Source organism: Rutilus rutilus (genome assembly GCF_951802725.1).
Source record: "Rutilus rutilus genome assembly, chromosome: 13".
In the NCBI taxonomy this organism is placed as follows: Eukaryota; Metazoa; Chordata; class Actinopteri; order Cypriniformes; family Leuciscidae; genus Rutilus; species Rutilus rutilus.
Genome location: NC_140218.1, coordinates 15,136,186 through 15,156,187, shown reverse-complemented (window position 1 = coordinate 15,156,187; position 20,002 = coordinate 15,136,186). Strand labels below are relative to the sequence as shown.

Below are 20,002 nucleotides of genomic sequence, written 5' to 3'. Positions count from 1 at the left end.
GTACAACAAAAACAACAAAATAAATCAAGCTAACTGCAACTCAATGTGTGCGCCAAGAACAATTCATTACCATCAGTCACTTCTGTAAGTAACTTCATTTGTGATTATCCCACTTTTCCCATGCAAAAACAGATGTATATTAACTGATTGCAGTTTGTGGCCTTAGAAACATTTCTGAAAATCTATGCAAAGTCGAACAATTATCCGGCTATTCAGAGGCATGTTGTTATTAGCAAAAAACGGTTACAGTGATAGCATGCCACGTCCTCCCAGAAGATGTGGAATGGATCCAAAACAAAGCATACACTGTTGCAACTCTTGCATCTCAATGATCTCAATGAACTAACATTCTCAAAATCAAAGAAAAGCCAAAGTGAAATTCAAGGCCCGGACGGTTCGTTTTTGGGTCTTTTGCTCTTTGTGTGACGCCAGCGAGCTTTAACTGGGATGCCAGCCTGTCTCTGGATCGTTAAGCAGCTAAGCGGTTGCGATGGAAGCAGCTAATAATGAGACGGATAAAAGTGGGCCGAAGAAGCTCTGTCTGCGGCCCCTCGTCTGCTCGGTAGACCTGATCTGCACGTGCTCTATTCTGCTGTCTGGGAGCTGTGGCCCAAAGATGATGAGCAAAGCAGTGACCGCTGGGTCAGCTGGCACTGCGGGACGACAGCTCACTCACACAGCTGCCGCGCCAAGAGCCCTGAGGAGAACTGCATAGTAATGGAGGAAGACAACAGAAAGCGGTCACCGCTCAAAAATGAAACCGGCTCACATGATATAATGCAAGAACTCAGACTGCTGATGTAAATGAAAACAATTAACTGATTCATTCACGGTCAAACTGTTTGAAAATTTGCAAAATGCATTCAAGATGCGACAACCATCTACAGTTCCAACAGTAAAACATCACGGCCTTGTAAAAAAGTGCACTCGTGCAAAGTCTGCTGAAGTGTTGTGCTGGTCTGGAATAACCGTTAAATCTGCGCACATGCCCTCGACTGTTGATCTGATAAACGCCCCACCCTGTTTTACACAGGGAGATTTTAAATGTCATCACAAAAACATTTCCTCTCAAAGGATATGGTTTAAATTAACATAATATACCAGGTGCTGAGATGTCAGCCAGATATAGAGCACTTGGCTTGACTCGCAAAGAGCCAACTCTGCATTATCTGCTATTAGGCATGGGCGATATGGCAAAAAAAAAAGAAATCTTAATTCTTTTCAGAATGATTGACCGATTCACGATTTCGATTTTTTGAATGTTTAACTAGTCAACTTAAAATCATAACTACAATAAGTAACACTATCTTTCAAAAAATTATATTCCAAGTGTACCACACCTGAAGTGATTGACATTGTGTAAATGTAAAAAACACCTTTGTTAAATTTTGTTAAATATCTTTGCAGAAAATATGCATGAAATATGAAGGCAAATATTGTACAAACTTATCTTAAACATATCCTATACATACCTATATTTCTTAGCCAAATAGTATTAGCAAGGCTATTATTAAAAGCAAATGCTTTGTAAAAACAGAAAATAACAGCACCTTTCAGCCTGTCATCATCATGCAAACATGAAATATTAAACATACAGTATAGGCCTAGTTCTTTACAAGTTTTTGTATTTCATTGTGCTATTTTTCCTATTGTTTTTATGTTTGGTGGACGTGTTTGGCTATTGCACTCATGTCTCGTGTCTTTGCCGTTTCATGGGTGAGACGGTGCAATTCTAAAAATGTGGTGCTCAAGTTAAAATAAGTTCAAGTCACGTCTAATAACTTTGCTTTTTTTTTTTTCATTCAACTGCCTGTGTCTCGTTTTTTTCAACGCATCATATGGTCGGATCATTTTCTTGTCTTAACTGTTATCATTGCTGAATTGTCAACATGTCTAATTGTAACGTTTGCTAACATTTTTATTAAAAACATGATTTCTCGATTAAAACATAATAAAATCATGGCAAAACATTACATTCCAATTAATAGAAAAAAATTAATCTGAAAAATTGCCCTACCTGCTATGCTAATTAATGTACTAGCTATGAAACCAGAAAGTTATCTTGATGTACTACATTCACCCTGTTACCATTGTCATGTGACCTACGTCGGCAGTTGAGTCACTTCACTGCCATTCACAAATTCCCTAATAGGATTGTAAAGCATCCATCGGATACGCAGTTCAGAATCTTGGCGAAAGTGGTAGGTCATCCAGGTACTTTTTGTCTACTGTTTTATGAATACTGTAAATTCAGACATGCTACTCTTTTTTAACAATGTTTTTCACCTACTATTTAATAGGGAAGTATGTGACTTCGGATGCAGGCATTAAGCTGATTTTAAGCAGGGATTTGATGTCCCCACATTAACAATGGACAAAAGTTCTCACTTTAAAGAACAAACTACACCTCTTTTAGGAGAAAACAGTCTGTAAAATCCATCTAAGAAAGCACAAGCCTTGTCATTTAACGGCACACCACATTTTGTATGTGACACGACAACATTTAAAGCACCCCATGACATTTACATAAACACAGAGTGTGGTTTTACCTCTTAAATCTCTCGATACCAAATTGTAACCCCAGCCCCCAAAGAGCTATAATTCACACATTCGCACAGACCAAAAAACATCCCATAGCGAGTTGCAACTGTTGGTCGTCGACACCTCCGAGGGAGCTTTCTCAGCATGGAGTCCCATCTTCACACTTGAAAAGAGTAAAAGGGGCCATCATCAGGTCCGAACAATTAGCATCAATCGCTCACCTTTGCATGCTATGCCTCACGTCCTTTGTTTGTAATCCTGCAGGCAATAAACAGGCCATCTAAATGCCGGATGATTGGACATTCATTGTCGTTGCCAGCCCAGCAGGGGCCTGGTAAACCAGAACAGAACAGATCAAGATGATAATGATCTACCCAAAATGTACATCAGGAACAATGGAGATCTGCAGTACTCCAGGCGGCAACCCTAGGCAATTGTGGAGCCCAATGGCTAAATGTCTGCAAAGTTGACTGGGGCATTTGTTCTACCGTGATCGAACACATGTCTGTTTTTCCACCAGAGCACATGTACACCATTGCACACAAGAGCCTATTATACGAGCCTGCCAGGTCCCATGAGGTCATAAAAAGCAGAAAACTTGTCAATGGTAAAGACAACCTAACCCACAGTCCCAATCAGCTAAGGTTGCACTCATTAACCTGCAAAATAGAGGACTATAATTTTACAACAGGCCAATCTGATTGACACCACCATCAGAGCCAAATGTCATGAAGCCAAAAGAGCTAAACAAGGCTTTATCATGAAGCAAACGAGCCCAAAACATGAATAAATAAATAGAGATTTAAGTCACATGGAAAAGTTTTGCTACTGAAAACAGCAAACCTTTCAACCAATGCACAAAGGCCTCTATTGTACCGACTCCATGGAAAACACTAGTCGTCGTAGGGAGAACCTGGGTGAAGAATAGCTTGGCAGCCAATGTACACACACCCATATCCAGCTGGATGCAAGTCTATGGACAACAGACAGCCTAATCCAAGGAGGAAGAGTAGAAATGATAAACAGCAGACGAAACCCTGGTTTAGCTAAAGTGGGTCCTCTGTATTTAGCAAAGGCAAACTGAGCTCAAGGTCTGAGGTAAATATTGATCTATCAATGACCTTCTTAGAGAGGGTAAACTTTGTGAGAATGATGACCACAGCTGAGGATGACCTACTGTACTCTATATCACAGCCAAACCATCTTGCAATTCCAATATGCCGTTCTATATATACACAAAACCAGGGACAGATTCATGAAACATTCTTAAGAACAAGATTCTTCTTAACTTCAATTTCTTTCTTATTTTTTAACACAAAAATAAGTGTATTCCCCAAAATACTACTTAAAGGATTAGTTCACTTTAAAATGAAGATTAGCCCATGATTTACTCACCCTCAAGCCATCCTATGTGTATATGACTTTCTTCTTTCAGATGACTACAATCGGAGTTATATTAAAAGATATTCTGGCTCTTCCAAGTTTTATAATGGCAGTGGATTGCAACCAACAGATTGAAGCTCAAAAACATGTATCCATCCATCTTAAATGAACTCCAAACAGCTTATGTGGGTTAATAAAGGCCTTCTGAAGCAAAACGATGAGTTTGTGTAAGAAAAATATTCATATTTAACATGTTACAAAGTAAAATTCTAGCTTCCGGCCAAACGGTCATTCGTAGACTACTTGCCCCTAATGTGCAACTTGTGAAATTTATGACATCAGAAGTAGAGTAGTGCGTCATGGCGTAGCGTAAATATCAGCATAAGGTCGCATAAGTTACGCTTTACACTGGAATCCAAATGTTCGTTTGGCTGGAAGCTAGTTATTTTCCTTTATAAAGTTTTAAATATTAAATTTTTCTTACAGAAACTCATTGTTTTTCTCCAGAAGGCCTTTATTAACCCCCTGGAGCCGTTTGGAGTTTGTTTACGATGGATGGATGCACAAGCTTTAATCTGTTGGTTTCAATCCACCGCCATTATAAAACTAGGAAGAGCCAGGACATTTTTTAATATAACTCCGATTGTATTCGTCTTAAAGAATAAAGTCATATAGACCTAGGATGGCTTGAGGGTGAGTAAATCATGGGCTAATTTTCATTTGAAAGTGAACTAATCCTTTAAGGATGTTCTTATCTTTCTCCTTAAGTTTGTTCTTAAGACTAAATTTCAGAAGAATTCAAATTCTTGAAAGGAATGCTCTTAAAATAATCGTAAATAACTTTAGGTTCGGATAACCTTCAACTTGTCTTAAATCCTCAAAGGCAAGATGTTTAATTAATTTATTGGGTTGTTTCAAATATTAAGAATGTCAGCATAACACTAGCTACATATAAAACACATTACTACTACAAAATTAAAAAGAAACAAAAGATTGTGAGGTGATTGCTACTTAAAGGTTAATAGATGGACACATATATTGTTAAAACTTACCAGTGTAAAGTTTCGAATTTGTTGTATTAGACAAGGCAACCTCACAAATAAGATGGTATACAATCAGGACTTTAGAATGTTTTTCAAGAATTGCACTTAGGGATATTCCTAATTTATTTAATTTTTTTATAATTTATCTCAAGAACTTTTTTTCCTCACTATCAGAGAAAACCCTGTGGTTTTGATAGCCAACGCAACTTGGTAAACCTCAACTTTGTGAATCTTCGGGTAATAAAATACACTGAGGCAGGTGAGAAAGTTTTTTATGTTTTTACAGTAATATTCCTGCCATTGTGGCTGTAAATTTGTTGCCTTTGGCTGCTAATGCAGACAGTCCAGCTCCTTGGATTCAACCACAAGCTTCAAATGCTCGCCAACAATCATCAAACACCAAAAACATATTTTTGAACATCATAAACACAAAAGGAATTTATGCATAGTCACACATTATTCTCTGAAAACAACACTCATCATCCGGAGCCACGCAAATCCCAGCAGGAACAGAGAAGGTGGTATTCGGTTTCTATTGTTTCTGCAATATAAACATTTCAAATAAAGCTATTTAGTTTTCTGACATTCAACCCTACATCCAGACCCTGATCTTTGCCCTTTCACAGTACAGAGGATCATCTTCTTATCCAAAGGTAAAGAATACAGAGACTGAGGAATGTGGTGCACATCACCATTTGTGGTGGTAGAAGAGTTTTAACTTCACTGACATAGAAACTGTTGGATCTCTGATGAGAACATATACAAGGAGACACTTGTTGCAATAATCAACTAGAAGACATTTCAATTCAGCTCAAATCTAGTGAACAAGTGGGACTTTTAACATCGAGTCACAATTCTTCAGGACAAATTAGGTTTATATACCAGACCATCCGGAGGAGGCCCCAACATTAGGACTTGTGCTGTTCTTCTCTCAACGTTCAAGAACCATAAATTTCTCTTCCATGTATATAGCTGTAGAGCCCCCTGACACCAAGATCGTGAACCCTGTCCTCGGGCAGTTCTCTGTGGTGGTCTGCACACTAGCTAATTCTATTAGTGCGTGCCAAGAAGTGCTATTCTCCTCAGACCTATACATGCCCCTTTGAGGCCAGACTATCAGGGAGTCTGTGAACGAAGCGAGGAGTGAATGTTTTGTCAGAAAGGAAGATTCCTTTTTGACAAAACACAAAAGGAAGAGAGTTTATTCCTAACACCAGATTCTTTTTTTTTAGACAAAGCTGTAGACAAGCTTTTTTTGCCCCAATTTGACAATGATTTTACCAAAATACACGTTAATCAAACCACTACTTTTTGAAACACACAATAATACGGACGCACTTCAGGACTGTGTTTCCCCAAAACATTGTTAGTCTAAATAGATTGTAGAAACCATGCATTTGGCACCAATCTGTTTAAGCTAACAATGCTTTTGGGAAACGCAGTCAGCAAACAGGTTCTAATGAGGTTTTCCATAAAGGACATGTTCTTATGTTCACAACTAGCTGGAAGACAAAAGGATGGAATCATGGGTCAAAGATGATCGTCTACATGTTTACATACACTAACATTTAAAACAAATAATTAAATCAATAAATGCATAGCGATTCAATAGGCTGGCTAACTGTTGTAAATTCAACAAATAAATAAACCAAATACCTCAAATAGAATGCAATGAAATAATTCTCGCTGCATAGACGATCTGAAGTCTTGTAGACTAATTGTCTTGTATTAGTGAATTTGGTGAAATTGTTACAAAAGATGCATTTGATAGCAGTGGTGCTTTAAATTGGATAAAATAATATGACTCACTTATTATTTTTAATTCAATCAAAATTTCTCTGGTAAAAATTTAAGCTAAAAATTAAAATTAAAATCTGGATCAGTTAGTCATTTTCAATAGCCCATAGACAGCTATTGGGCAGAATGGCCGACTAGTCAACCATCTATCACATACAGCACCGGAAAACTTAGAAATACACATTCTATCAAACGCCTGGGAAGAAAACTCTTGATATTGTGCATTCTTTCACCCCTTCACTCAGCCTCCACTTTGAGGCCCATCCATCCTCCTCCACAACGACATCTCAGGAGTGAAAAGTTCAGATGAAGTCATTGCTGAGAGAGCTGCCTCTTGCCATGACTTCACAGTTCATAAGAATGAGGCCAATATACTGCGTATAGGAGTGGGTGGGGGTGGGGGTGGGGGTGGGGGTGCGTACAGTCTAGAGTATTAGACTGGAATAGAGGGTGAGGAGTTTAAATACCATGCCGAATTACATCATCAGAGACCCACACGCTTATAGGTGCACACACACTCCTCTGACTCATTCAACCATGCGTCATGCTCTAAATCATCCGCTGCTTCTGAAATTCATCTATGCCAGACAGACACCCTATGACAGACTAAAACAAAAGCTGGAGGGTCTGCTTTAGAGAAGGTGAGCAATGTTAGAGGAAAGGAAAGGGCTCCCTGAAAACAACGCCCCCGAGAAACCAGAGCCAGCGTGAGCCCACTCTGACTAAAGCCCCTCTACAGCTGTGCACGGCCAGACACAGTCCAGCAGACAAACACAGATGGAGATGGCTGATTGTGGCGTGTTCTAGTCAGGGCATGAGTGAGTTGATTATTACTGCAATCATACCTCCGAGTCCGAACAGTGCTGCGCAGCTGTCTACAGCTTGAAAAGAGAGTAATGCAGCCAAAGGGCAGGGAAACCCAACAGATCAGCAGTGTGATTGAATGGCATGCCTCATACTCTGTGATTTCCCCTTGGATTTATCACCTCATATGCCAAGATAATATCTATGGGTTGAAGGTAATCATATGGTCTTTCAATCACAGCTAGATTATATTTACGATTACTGCTGCTCCATTCAACAAAATTCTCCATTCAAAACTGAGACTGCCGGTATTTGGGGGGTACATATAAAAGCACCTTATACCTCATACTGACTTCTAGGGTAATATTACTAATCAGTAAGCACTTAAGGGATAGTTCTGATGAATCTGTCATTTACTCATGGCACTTCATTTCCTCTGTGGAAAACAAAAAAAGATATTATGAAAAATGTGTGTGTACTTTCCATATATTAAAAGTTAATGGGGCCCGATGTTATTTTTGGATGCCTTCAGGTTTTATCATATAGGAAAAAACAGTTAAAACATTCTTGGAAATATCTTGTTTTGTGTTCTACTGAAGAAATAAAGTCATACATATTTTTGCCAACATGAGTAAATTACAGAATTTTAAAAACTATTCCTTTAACATGAAAGATATCACCCCTCAGCAGTTAATCAGGATATTAGCTGAGTAATGAAGCATCACTTTAAATTTGTCTTTGAAACTCTAAAAGTGAGTTGTGTGACTTACAAACGAACACATAGCAGATGACTACAGATCAGAGAAATTAAACTTTTGGCTTTTTCCCCCACATAATCTAGCAAAGGTCATCTTTGAATGGTTGGAGATTCTCATGCTAGATTATGCAGCAGACTTTAAGTGACCATAACACGTGCAATCAGAGATAATTATGGGGGGCAATCTTTGCATTCCTTTTGAGAAGAGCTGGTACCTTACTGTGACTTCATCATAATAACCACTAGTGACGTCCTATAAATGGAAAAACCACCAGCGATGCCACTGACAGGTACATGTGTTGTCATCCGCTCACATGTAAACATGCACAAACACTTCAGGCATGCACTACACAAACACTAAACCACACTTTTAGGACTGTCGCTCCCCAACTGTGGTGGTGTGCTTTGATGTAGCCTAAATGGCAGTGCACAGACTGGGTTGGGATTGTAAACAACAGTTGGGGGATACCCCTGGTTTCATTGCCCCTTGGACTGGTCAGTGTTAACACTGAGCTCTAGAAGACTGTAGTACATGATGTAAGAGAAACACACTGAATCAATGAATGAAGTAGGTTAAATTTAGGACAATGGTTTTCAACCTTTACAGACCAAGACCACCAACCCAAACTCTCAGCCAACCCAGGGACCAAATTAATTTATTCTTCTTCTTATGGACATTAGCTAACATTACTATAATAATTATATCAAAAAACATTGGTTAGAAAGTTATAAATTAATTAACTGTTAAAAATGTCCATCTATGACATACTATATCTTCTCTATGGACCCATGGAGTAGGCTACATTCAGAGACCATTGGTTGAAAGTCTTTTTCATCACATTGATAAATAAGACAGTAGGCTACATTTCTTGGATTTGAATGACAATAACCCTTCATACTACGGTATTGTACTTCATACTGTGGTAAAACACTCTGTTCTGAGGACACAAAGGTGTCACTACATTATAATTTATAATTCCCATTCTAATTCTTTAAGATAAACGTGCATATGAGTCAAAAATTACGTAATATCAGGATGTACAGCAGCAATATCAGGGAGGACAAAACACCTATCAACAGTGATGTTTGGCATTTAAAGTTATTAAATAGCATTTAAATGGTAATACATTTCGTATATTAAACAGCTCTATGGTGGGCAATGATCAGTGAACTTGGTCTAGTTGTAATTTTCTTTGAATGCATGCCAAACCTCTTCAAATTCAATATGTGAAATCAAAGAAGGAAACCTACCTTGACCCAGTCATATAAAAGTCCACCGAGTACCCGAAGTAACTACCGTTGGGTCCGTTATACACCGCTGGGTTCTCCACATCCAAGTTGAAGGCAACAGACAAAGGTAGAAGAATCAAGAGTGAAAGTCCCATTGGAGAGCATTTCGGGTTGTGTGAAGACGCTGAAATCTTTGAACGGTGCCTTTTGGAGCCCATTGTAATCGTTATGTCACAATCCACTTCTTTATTAAAAACTTCTTTCAGAACAAAAGGGGGCACTTGAACGGAATCCTCCTGAAGATGCTGCCTCACGCAAATCTCATGCCTCGGATGAAGTGTATCAGCTTGATCCTTATTTTTCCAAGCGCTCTATACGCGCCTCCGTCTATCTGTCCCCTTCTCTCCTTTCTGCGTCCTCCCTCAAGCTTAATTGAAGGGGTATTAGGAGGAGGAGGTTCAGTTCTTCCACTCGTGACAAACTCCCATAGAGGTGGAGCTAAGCACAATTCACAAAGTGGGGAAATAGAGCGGTACAATATTGAGACTGATAACTTCATCAAATGAAGGGAAATACATTGCAAAAGCAGCAGGATAAAATGGCTATAGGCTACAGCAAGGAGACAAATAGTAAACTATACAAACGCATTACACCTTTTAGGGCTCATTTCTCGAAATAAATGCCTTTTACAAAAGCTGTTTTTTTATTTTTTATTAGGGTATGGTTTTGTAAACAACAACAACAACAATATATATATATATATGTTTACTTGTGTAGCCTACTTTTTATACTGATACATGTTCACTAAAATAAAATAAAAAATAAATAAAATAAAAAGAATACTAAACAAGAAACGGAGAAAAGTGAGACTTGTGACATGTTCAACAGTTCATCTGTCCACTTGAAGGACTATTTGCATAGTTGTCAAAGATAGCTAAATAAATGATTAACCCTTTAAACAACGAAAGAGCTGTTTGCAAAGTCCGTTATCCTCCAAAAAACGATCTCCAAACTTGTTGCCTTCAACATGAACCTTCTCGGTATCGAGTTTATAGACGCTATATGCTGATAAAGCTTGTCAAGCCATCACAGAAGTATTGAAGCAATAGCCTACTAGAAATTCCGCATGATGTGAGTCTGTGTTTTAATTTGGAGAAATGATGTTTATAATATACAAGCGTGTACACTGAGCAATCTCCATTTATAGATCTGACACCGTCAGGACGCACGGAGCTGGGAAATTTCGCGAGCTGTAAAAAGCCACTCCAGACTGGAATTAGAATGTTGTTTTAGTTGATTCAGCCTCTGCCCAAGGGATTGAAATGGGGAGCCAAATTTGGCTGTATGGCTACAGGGAACTCGCCGTGAGAAGCTTTCTATTTGGGAAAGTAGGGTGTGAAGGGGGAGCGCACAGCTGTCGGACCGCAGCAACACTTTCAAACAATTTCTTCGTCTTGCTCAAACTCAGTTGCTGCAATAATATGTATTTCAAGAAATATTTGTCCATTTCTTAAAACGATGCCCGATTCGAGAACTCAAAGAACTTTCAAATAACCAGTTCACTAAACGAATCTCAACAATTCGTTCACGAGAGCGATATGCTCGAGTCAAATCACTGAATCAGTGAATCTCTTTCAAAGTTATCAACATACATACGAAACAGATGTGGTTTCAATAAATAATATTTTATTAAAAACTTGAAAAGGTTTATTTTTTATTCTTTATGTTTCATTAAAAATCCCTTTATGCTTTAATGTTTAGATCATGTACGCTGATAGGGACCACGTCATTGCGTCATGGCCTTGTTTTATACAGTCTATGGTCATGGCCCAAACAACAACTGAATCTTCTTTTTTTTCTATTTGTTGTAGTCTATATTTGTTTAATATTTTTACACTATATGTTGGATTATTGTCATGTTTATTATTTGTATGTGACTGACATTCAATAAAATAAAACAATTAAAAAAAAACACTGAATCATTATATGAAACGGTTCTTTCTGAAGAACTCTGAAGAATTATTCCCAATCCCATCCCATCACCGATTTGAGTGGTTATCAAACTACACTGCGCAATGCTGTAACAACCTTCACCACACAATGTAGCCTAGTTATAGCCACCCATGTTGTTAAAATGTTGTTGGGTTGTTGGGTAAGTTGTGAAGAAGGTTGGGTAAGTTGTGCCAACATTCTGTGTTTGCTGGGAGTAATAGTTAATTAGCTTTTAAAGTCCCCATGAAATCAAAATGCAAGTTTTTAATATGTTTAATATGTTAGCGTTACTTTTATCTATAAGCTAGTGTGCTCCAAAACAATGACAAAATTTGCATAAAATATGAGCATTCAAAACTTAGACCGTTCAAGTTCAAAACGGTGCGCAACGTTTTGCTACGGTTTCCGGGTTGAACGTCATGTTTCCTGGAAACGGCGTGCACCGGTGCGCAATGGGGTTTGAGATACGTTTTCTCTTGTTTGGTGGGTGTGTCAGAACTGCAGTCCAATCAGCAGCAACATGTATATAAATCACGCGGTATTAAAGTGAACTCGCACAATGGGTTCAAGGAAAGTAATTTACAAATGTGTTCGATGCAGCTCGGTATACGCAACAACTGAGGATATTAGAAGACATGTTTGTCGTAAGTTTTATTGTAAAAATATAGGATAACAACATAATGATGTAGTTGTTTATATTTTGAGCTTCATTGCAAGTGTATGACATTTGGTATAGAAATAAACAATGGTAATTAAGTGCTTTTCCTCAAAATGAGAAAGAAAATACAGGGTATTAAAACAGTATGAACTACAAATAAAGTCAGTATGTGAGGCTAAATAGATGTGTTTTAGTCTGAATTAGGTAAGATGTGTGCTTCCATTTCAGTTTCCACAAATCCCTTCACTCGTTTGGGATGTTCTCTTTTATTCTGGGCAGCAAGTGCAGTAACTTTAACATCGGGCATATTTTGTAGTATTAAACACATATTTATACCGACTTCATCAGGCTCAGAAAATTTTTTCACAAAGAACACAAAGAATGGCCTTCTCAGCTAGCCTGGTAATACCAAACTCTGCTACTTCGCTTTGCTTCGTAGACAGAGTCTGGCATGGCATAATTGAAAAGCGTTTTCTTTCTCGCGGGGAGGCGCTTGTCTGAAGTTTAAAATCATTGGTTCCCGTAAGCCAATCACATAATGTTTGGTTATGGCGTGTGTTATGCGCATGCTCAGCCGCATCTAACTTCCACTGTAAACACATGTATGATGCGAAAACAAAACCATCGAGCGAAATACCGGAGTGAACATGGCTGTGAACGACTTTTGCAGATTATGTGAAGTAAATCTACGCATCCACGGTACAATCAGTGTCTACGTCACGGCTCTCAGCCCTCCCTCTGTTCGTTGACTGGCCGGCTGTTTTCAGGCCGGAGGAAAACGGAAAGCTATGACGCGGTCTCAGACTGAATACATAAGCGAAATGAAATTGAGCGGAAGTAAGAAGTCTGACATAGTCAGGCTACTTCTCAGCTGCCATAGTTGCAACTCTTGCGTCATCAGAACAGTGTGTTCAACGCATCACCGTTTCTGTTTAAAAAACGTTGTGCAACGTTTTGTCGGGGCTGAACTTAGTCTCTCACTTCTGTCAATACGGATCAACAATTTTGATGACATCATGCTGCACTTCAGCTTCTTATCATATTTTCTGTCCAATCAAATGCTCTCTAGAATCTAAAGCGTCCCGCCCCCTACATTATAAACAGACGCTGAACTTGCGGATAAAATCGGTCACTTGTTCAAACAATCACTATTTTCTACATGGTGAATGGCAGATAGTGCACTATTTAGGGGATAGGGAACGATTCAGACTGTGTAAACATGATTTCCATGTGAATGAAGTCTGAATGAATTTCCAGAATGAAGTCTGGTTTCACCTTAGTGTCACACAAACTGCAGCAGTGCTCACACAGTCTGCTCTGGTCCAGAGACACGATAGCACAGAGCGGATCATATGCGCGAGTCGGCGCAGACCAGAAAACGTATCGGACCGTATCGGATATTTTAAAGCGATGGAGGACAATAGGAGGAGAAACGATTAGAGATTAGGAGGAAACTGCAGCTTTACCGAGCTCAATGGCTCTGGCCGAGCTGTGATATAAACAAAACGTCTCGGGTTACGACTGTAACCCTTGTTCCCCGAGTGGGAACACTATGGGAACGCCCCCAGCGTAACGCATCTGAAGCATGAATGAAATCTGTCCAATCCTGATTGGTGCTGCGTCATGACGTAGTAGATGACGGCATGCCCGGAAGCTACAAAGGGACGCCGGCTCAAACACACGTTAGCTACTTTGCGATGAAGCAAGCGCTCTGAACGTGATAGGTGTGGCGGCGAGACGCAGTGTCTCGTTCCCTTCTCGGGGAACAAGGGTTACAGTCGTAACCCGAGACGTTCCCCTTCGAGGGAACTCGCACTGCGTCGTCGTCGTGACGACACTATGGGAACGCAATGCCCACTATGCCACACCGTAAGCACGCCACCCTAGTGTGAAGCTGGAGACCAGGCACACTTAGGACGCGAGCACTCTGGCGCCAGGCGTCACAGGGAGTTGCAGACTATAAAATCTTATGAAGGTGTGCGGAGTGGCCCACCCAGCCGCTTCGCAAATATCTTGAAGTGAGGCTCCAGAAAGGAGGGCTACCGAGGAGGCCATGCCCCTGGTAGAATGAGCCCTCACAGCTATAGGTGAAGGCAGATTGCGCACCTGATAAGCCGTGGCTATAGCCTGAACAATCCAATTACTGATTGTCTGCTTGGATGCAGGCAGCCCTTTCTTGGGTGAACCAAAGCACACCAACAACTGGTCTGACTTCCTCCACTGAGAGGACCTCTCAAGGTACACTCTCAGGGCTCTGACTGGGCAGAGCCGGTGGAGTCTCCCCTCTTCCGCCGTCACGTGAGGTGGAGGATGGAAGGCCTGAAGAACCACTGACCGTGCCACATTAGATGGCACCTTGGGCACATAGCCCGGTCTAGGATGTAAGATGGCCTTAACTCCGCCAGGGGCAAACTCCAGGCAAGTTGGCGATATCGCCAAGGCCTGGAGATCCCCCACTCTCCTCAGAGAAGTGATAGCAAGGAGCAAAGCCACCTTAAGGGTCAGGTTCTTTGCCTCAGCCGACTCCAGTGGCTCGAAGGGGGCCTCAGCCAACCCTTCAAGTACCACCGCCAGGTCCCAGGTTGGAACTCTGGAACGAGCCGCAGGCCTCATCCTCCGAGCCCCACGGAGGAAACGTACAACCAGGTGGTGCTTCCCCAAAGGCCCATCACCTAGAGGCGAGTGGAAAGCCGCAATGGCAGCCACATACACCTTAAGTGTGGACGGGGTAAGACCGGCAGAGAAACGATCTTGGAGGAATTCCAGCACTGAAGCCACTGGGCAGTTAACTGGGTCCACCTCACGCTCTCTACACCAAGTGGAAAACACATTCCACTTCAGGCTGTACAGTCTCCTGGTAGAGGGAGCCCTGGAGCTGAGTAAGGTCTCGACAACATCTGCTGACAGGCCAGCCTCTAGGTACCGAGCCCCCTCAGGGGCCAGACCCAAAGGTTCCACAGCTCTGGCCGGGGGTGAAATATTGTGCCCCCTGCCTGAGACAGCAGATCCCTCCTCAGAGGGACCTGCCACGGGGGGCCGTCTAGCAGAGCTATAATGTCCGAGAACCAAACTCGGGTCGGCCAGCGGGGTGCTACTAAGAGTAGACTGATCCCCTCTTGGCGAACCCGCTCCAAGACTCCCGGGAGCAGAGCGATCGGGGGAAATGCGTACAGACGCAGCCTCGGCCACGTCTGCATCATGGCATCCAGCCCCAGCGGAGCTGGATGCCTGAGAGAGAACCACAGTGGACAGTGGGACGTCTCTTGAGACGCAAAGAGATCCACTTCCACCGGGCCAAATCTCACGCATATGGCTTTTACCACTTCTGGGTGGAGTCGCCACTCCCCGGGCCTCAGCCCCTGCCTCGACAGGATGTCTGCTCCCTGATTTTGGTCCCCGGGGACGTACATCGCTCTGAGAGACGACAGTTTCCCCTGGGACCACAGGAGGATCTGGTGTGCCAGTCTGCATAGAGGGCGCGACCTCAGACCCCCCTGGTGATTCAGATACGCGACAACCGAAGTGTTGTCCGAGCGTATCAGGACATGGTGGCCGCGGAGGTCTGGGAAAAAGCTCCTCAGAGCTTTGTAGACCGCCAGCATTTCCAGGCAATTGATGTGCCAGGAAGAATGCCGGGTCTCCCACAGACCTCTCGCAAAGTGGCCGTCCATGACCGTGCCCCAACCAGTGAGGGAAGCGTCTGTTGAAACGGTTTTCCGGCAACATGATGCTCCCAGCACTGGTCCCTGGGACAGGAACCAAGGTTTCCTCCATATGACGAGAGAACGAAGGCATCTGCGCGTTACTCTGATCATACGGAACGGATTTCCCCTTGGGGAAAACCCCTTGGCTCTCAACCACCACTGTAGGGGTCTCATGTGCAGCAGGCCAGAAGGTATGACGCTGGACGCTGCTGCCATGTGCCCCAGCAGTATTTGAAACTGCTTCACAGTGAGGTTGTGGCCTAGCTTCACTCTGGAGACCAACGCATGTATGGAACCCACCCGAGCAGGAGACATTTGTGCCCGCATCGTCGTGGAGTCCCATACCACTCCCAGGAACGTAGTCCTCTGGGAGGGCGTCAACACGCTCTTCTTCGTGTTGAGTCTCAGCCCCAAGCACCTGATATGAGCGAGAACGACATCTCGATGTCGAACTGCCACATCGTACGACTTGGCTAATATTAGCCAGTCGTCGATGTAATTGAGTACACGAATGCCCTGGAGTCTCAGCGGAGCCAGTGCTGCATCCATGCACTTGGTGAAGGTGCGAGGGGAAAGAGCTAGGCCAAAGGGAAGAACCCGATATTGGTACGCTTCGCCCCCGAAAGCGAACCTCAGGAACTTCCTGTGACATGGAAGGATGGAGATATGGAAGTATGCGTCCTTTAGATCTATCGTGACGAACCAGTCCTCGAACTGGATCTGACTCACGATGGCTGGAATAGTAAGCATCTTGAACCTGAATCTCCTCAGAGAACGATTCAAGTGCCTGAGATCTATTATTGGACGCAACCCCCCATCCTTCTTGGGAACTATGAAGTACCGGCTGTAGAACCCGGACTCCCTGTCTGGCAGAGGAACACGTTCTATGGCCTCCTTGACCAACAGGGATTGAACTTCCTGTTCCATAACCCGAACCTGCTCTGGGCCGACCACAGTCCAGACCACCCCGTTGAACTTCGGGGGAGGGGAGCTGAACTGCAGTCTGTAACCCAGCTCTACAGTACGCAGGGCCCAAGCAGATATATTCGGAAGGCATGACCATGCGCCGAGATAATCTACTAAGGGAACCAGCCTCTCGAGGCTGGCCTCGGGTGTCAACCGAGTCTCGTTCCCGACCCCCTGAAGCGGCTGACCGGCAGGGAGCAGTCGAGAATGATTTTCGGTGTGCGTACGCGTTCGCTGCCCAGCCGCAGGTCTTATTTGAGGCGGCTGGAGCGGCGTGCGTGCGCGGGAAATCAGTGTGGCCCGAAGCGTACTGGACGGCGGGAGCACAGCACTGATTCCCCGAGAGCTCCGGGACGGAGGCGACCTCAATCGCTCCACCCCGGGGGGGACAGCTCTCAGTGGTCCGGCCACGCCTAGGACCGCTTAGAGGAAGCCTTCCTCGCCTGAAGGACGGTCCTCAGATCGACCTTAGGCTGGGAGGGCTTACCTCGAGAGCGTCGCCTCCTTTGCCAAGCTCCCTCAGGAGGGGCGCGGGCGGCGACACTCTCTTTCTGCACCTGACGGTGCATGGAGCTGGTAGACGGCTGAGACTGCCCTTTTGCAGCAGTCTTCCCCGAGGAGCCAGGGCGGCGAGGGAGGTACTGATGGAAGGCAGCTGACTGCTTTTTCACCTCCTGAAACCTCTCAACTACGGAATTAACCGCGCCGCCGAAGAGGCCAGAAGGCGAAATCGGAGAGTCGAGAAGAAAATGCTTCTCCCTCTCCTTCATCCCTGATAAATTTAGCCAGAGATGTCTCTCTACGCATACCAGACCAGCCATAGAGCGGCCGATTGCACGGGCCGTCTCTTTGGTAATGCGGAGAGATAAGTCAGTAGCCTTCCTCAGCTCCAAAATATCATCAGGAGAAGGACCCTCGCCTTCGTCTAGCTCTTTAAGGAGATCAGCCTGATAGGCCTGCAATACCGCCATGGTATGCAGGCAGCTACCAGCCCGCCCGGCCGCCATAAAAGCTCTGCCCACCAGAGAAGATGTTTCTCGGCATGGCTTGGTGGGCAATACCGGAGCCTTGAGGGAAGATTCGGCCTCGGGAGAAAGATAGCTCGCGAGAGCTTCCTCTACCCGGGGGATCTTCCCATAGCCATGCTCAGCCGTCCCCAGAACATTAGCGAAATCAAGCACTGGGGGGTTGGAGAGCCTGGCTGAATAAGGTTTTTCCCACGACTTGCACAACTCATTGTGCAAGTCAGGAAAAAACGGAAGGCCCCGGCGTGGAGGCTGAGCCCGGCGCTTAAAGAACCTCTCATCCAGTTTACTAGAAGGCTGGACTACAGGTTCTTCTTGTGGCCAATTATTATATTTAATTTGGCCACAGCGCGGGTCAAGACCTCCACCAGCTCTTCTTGAGCGGGTGTATGAAGCGATGGGGCTCCATAACACCCGCCTCGATACTCACAGCATCTGACCCCTCAGAGCCAGATAGCTGAAGCATCGGTGCCTCCACCTCGCGGGAAGAAGCCGCATCGCGGGCTTCCACACGAGGCGGGAGAGCGTCAGGATCTTCAGACGAGGACTGGGAAGATGACGAATCAGTCCCATGTCCCGCTGAAAGATCCATCTGCGAACCCCACGATCTGCGGCGCCGCGCTGCCTCGGCAACGGCGGGCCCAGAACCGCGAGGCTCGCGAGCTTGGCCGAGCTGATCAAATATAGCGAGCCGCGAGCGCAATACCCTCAGCGGCAGCTTCTCACACTCGCTACAAGCGGCTCCCTCGAGAGCCGCTCTAGCGTGCTGCGCGCCGAGACAATGCACACACATCTGGTGTGTGTCCGTGCCCGAAATGTAACGTGGACACGGGTGCACACACCTTTTAAACTGCTCGCTTGCCATGCTAATAATGCTTGTGAAACTTGGACAAACAACACCAAATAAGACTCACAGAAACACAGAGCGCTTAAGCTGAAGAGCAAAAAGCTAACGTGTGTTTGAGCCGGCGTCCCTTTGTAGCTTCCGGGCATGCCGTCATCTACTACGTCATGACGCAGCACCAATCAGGATTGGACAGATTTCATTCATGCTTCAGATGCGTTACGCTGGGGGCGTTCCCATAGTGTCGTCACGACGACGACGCAGTGCGAGTTCCCTCGAAGGGGAACGCTATTGGCTATTTTTAAAAAGGGGAGGAGCTGATCGATATGTCCCGCCCTGTCTTCCTGATTTAGTGGAAATTATGTCAACACATTGAATAATGCTGCACGTTTCAAGGCACAAATGCTAAACTATTTTCATTTTCATGCTAAATTTACATTTGTTATTGTAGTTGATTAGTGTTGTAACTGTTATATTATTCGTATAAATAAGGGTAGCGTCAAGCACGTAAACTCACAATTCTTGTGGTAGTTGTACTTCTTATGGGACTGGGCGGGGCCAGAGAAGTTACGGTTTTCATATTTTTCTCATGAAATAACCCCTAAAGTTACACCACCTATAATTTGGGTTTATTTTGTCCTGCCCTTTTTTTTTACACCTACTTGATTTCTGTCATATGTAGATACTGATGCAGAGTGATGCTTACATATACTATGTATCCTGCTGACACTACAAGGGTCAAAACTTTGAGGACCTCAGAGAGACTTTAACATATACAGTTTAGAGAGAGATAAATGGTTACATGATCTGTAAGTCATGCTGTGAGTCGGCCCTCCACGCCTGACGGTTATCCTCCCTATTACCTGAGAGACTCTAAATTCTTGACACTAAACACATTAAATCAGCTGTGCACCTGAACATCTGGCAACATAAAGAGAATGCATGGTGTACATTTCACAAATCACACCACAAATCAAAGCATCCAGAGAAATGCAAAAGGAAAGTCTTATTGGTAATGTAAAGGAGTCATTTTAAATCCATGGTATGAGAGGCCTTTGTCCAGATCTGCTATAGCAAATTTTGAGTTAGAATAACAGGAAAAGATTAGGTAATGGGACTGGATGTGGGTCAGCTTTTCTTTTCATGGGCTCTGCAAAGGGGTGTCATGTCTGTAGGATATTGCTTGGATGTTGTCATACATGAAGGGGCATTAACAAGAGGCGGAGGTAGCCAAAAAATGTTTTAACTAGCGGTGCTA

The 20,002-nt window shown here is 43.6% G+C and overlaps 1 protein-coding gene across 1 annotated transcript in view; it reads right to left on the bottom strand.

The window, feature by feature from the left end:
- itga5 (integrin, alpha 5 (fibronectin receptor, alpha polypeptide)) overlaps positions 1 to 9,973 on the bottom strand; it is a 54,244-nt gene extending 44,271 nt beyond the window's left edge. The window contains exon 1 of the mRNA XM_084427996.1: positions 9,577 to 9,973. Within this exon, the coding sequence (XP_084284122.1) occupies positions 9,577 to 9,773 (197 nt within the window). The 5' untranslated portion in view covers positions 9,774 to 9,973. The remainder of the gene's footprint in view (positions 1 to 9,576) is intronic.
- Positions 9,974 to 20,002: the final 10,029 nt, after the last annotated feature.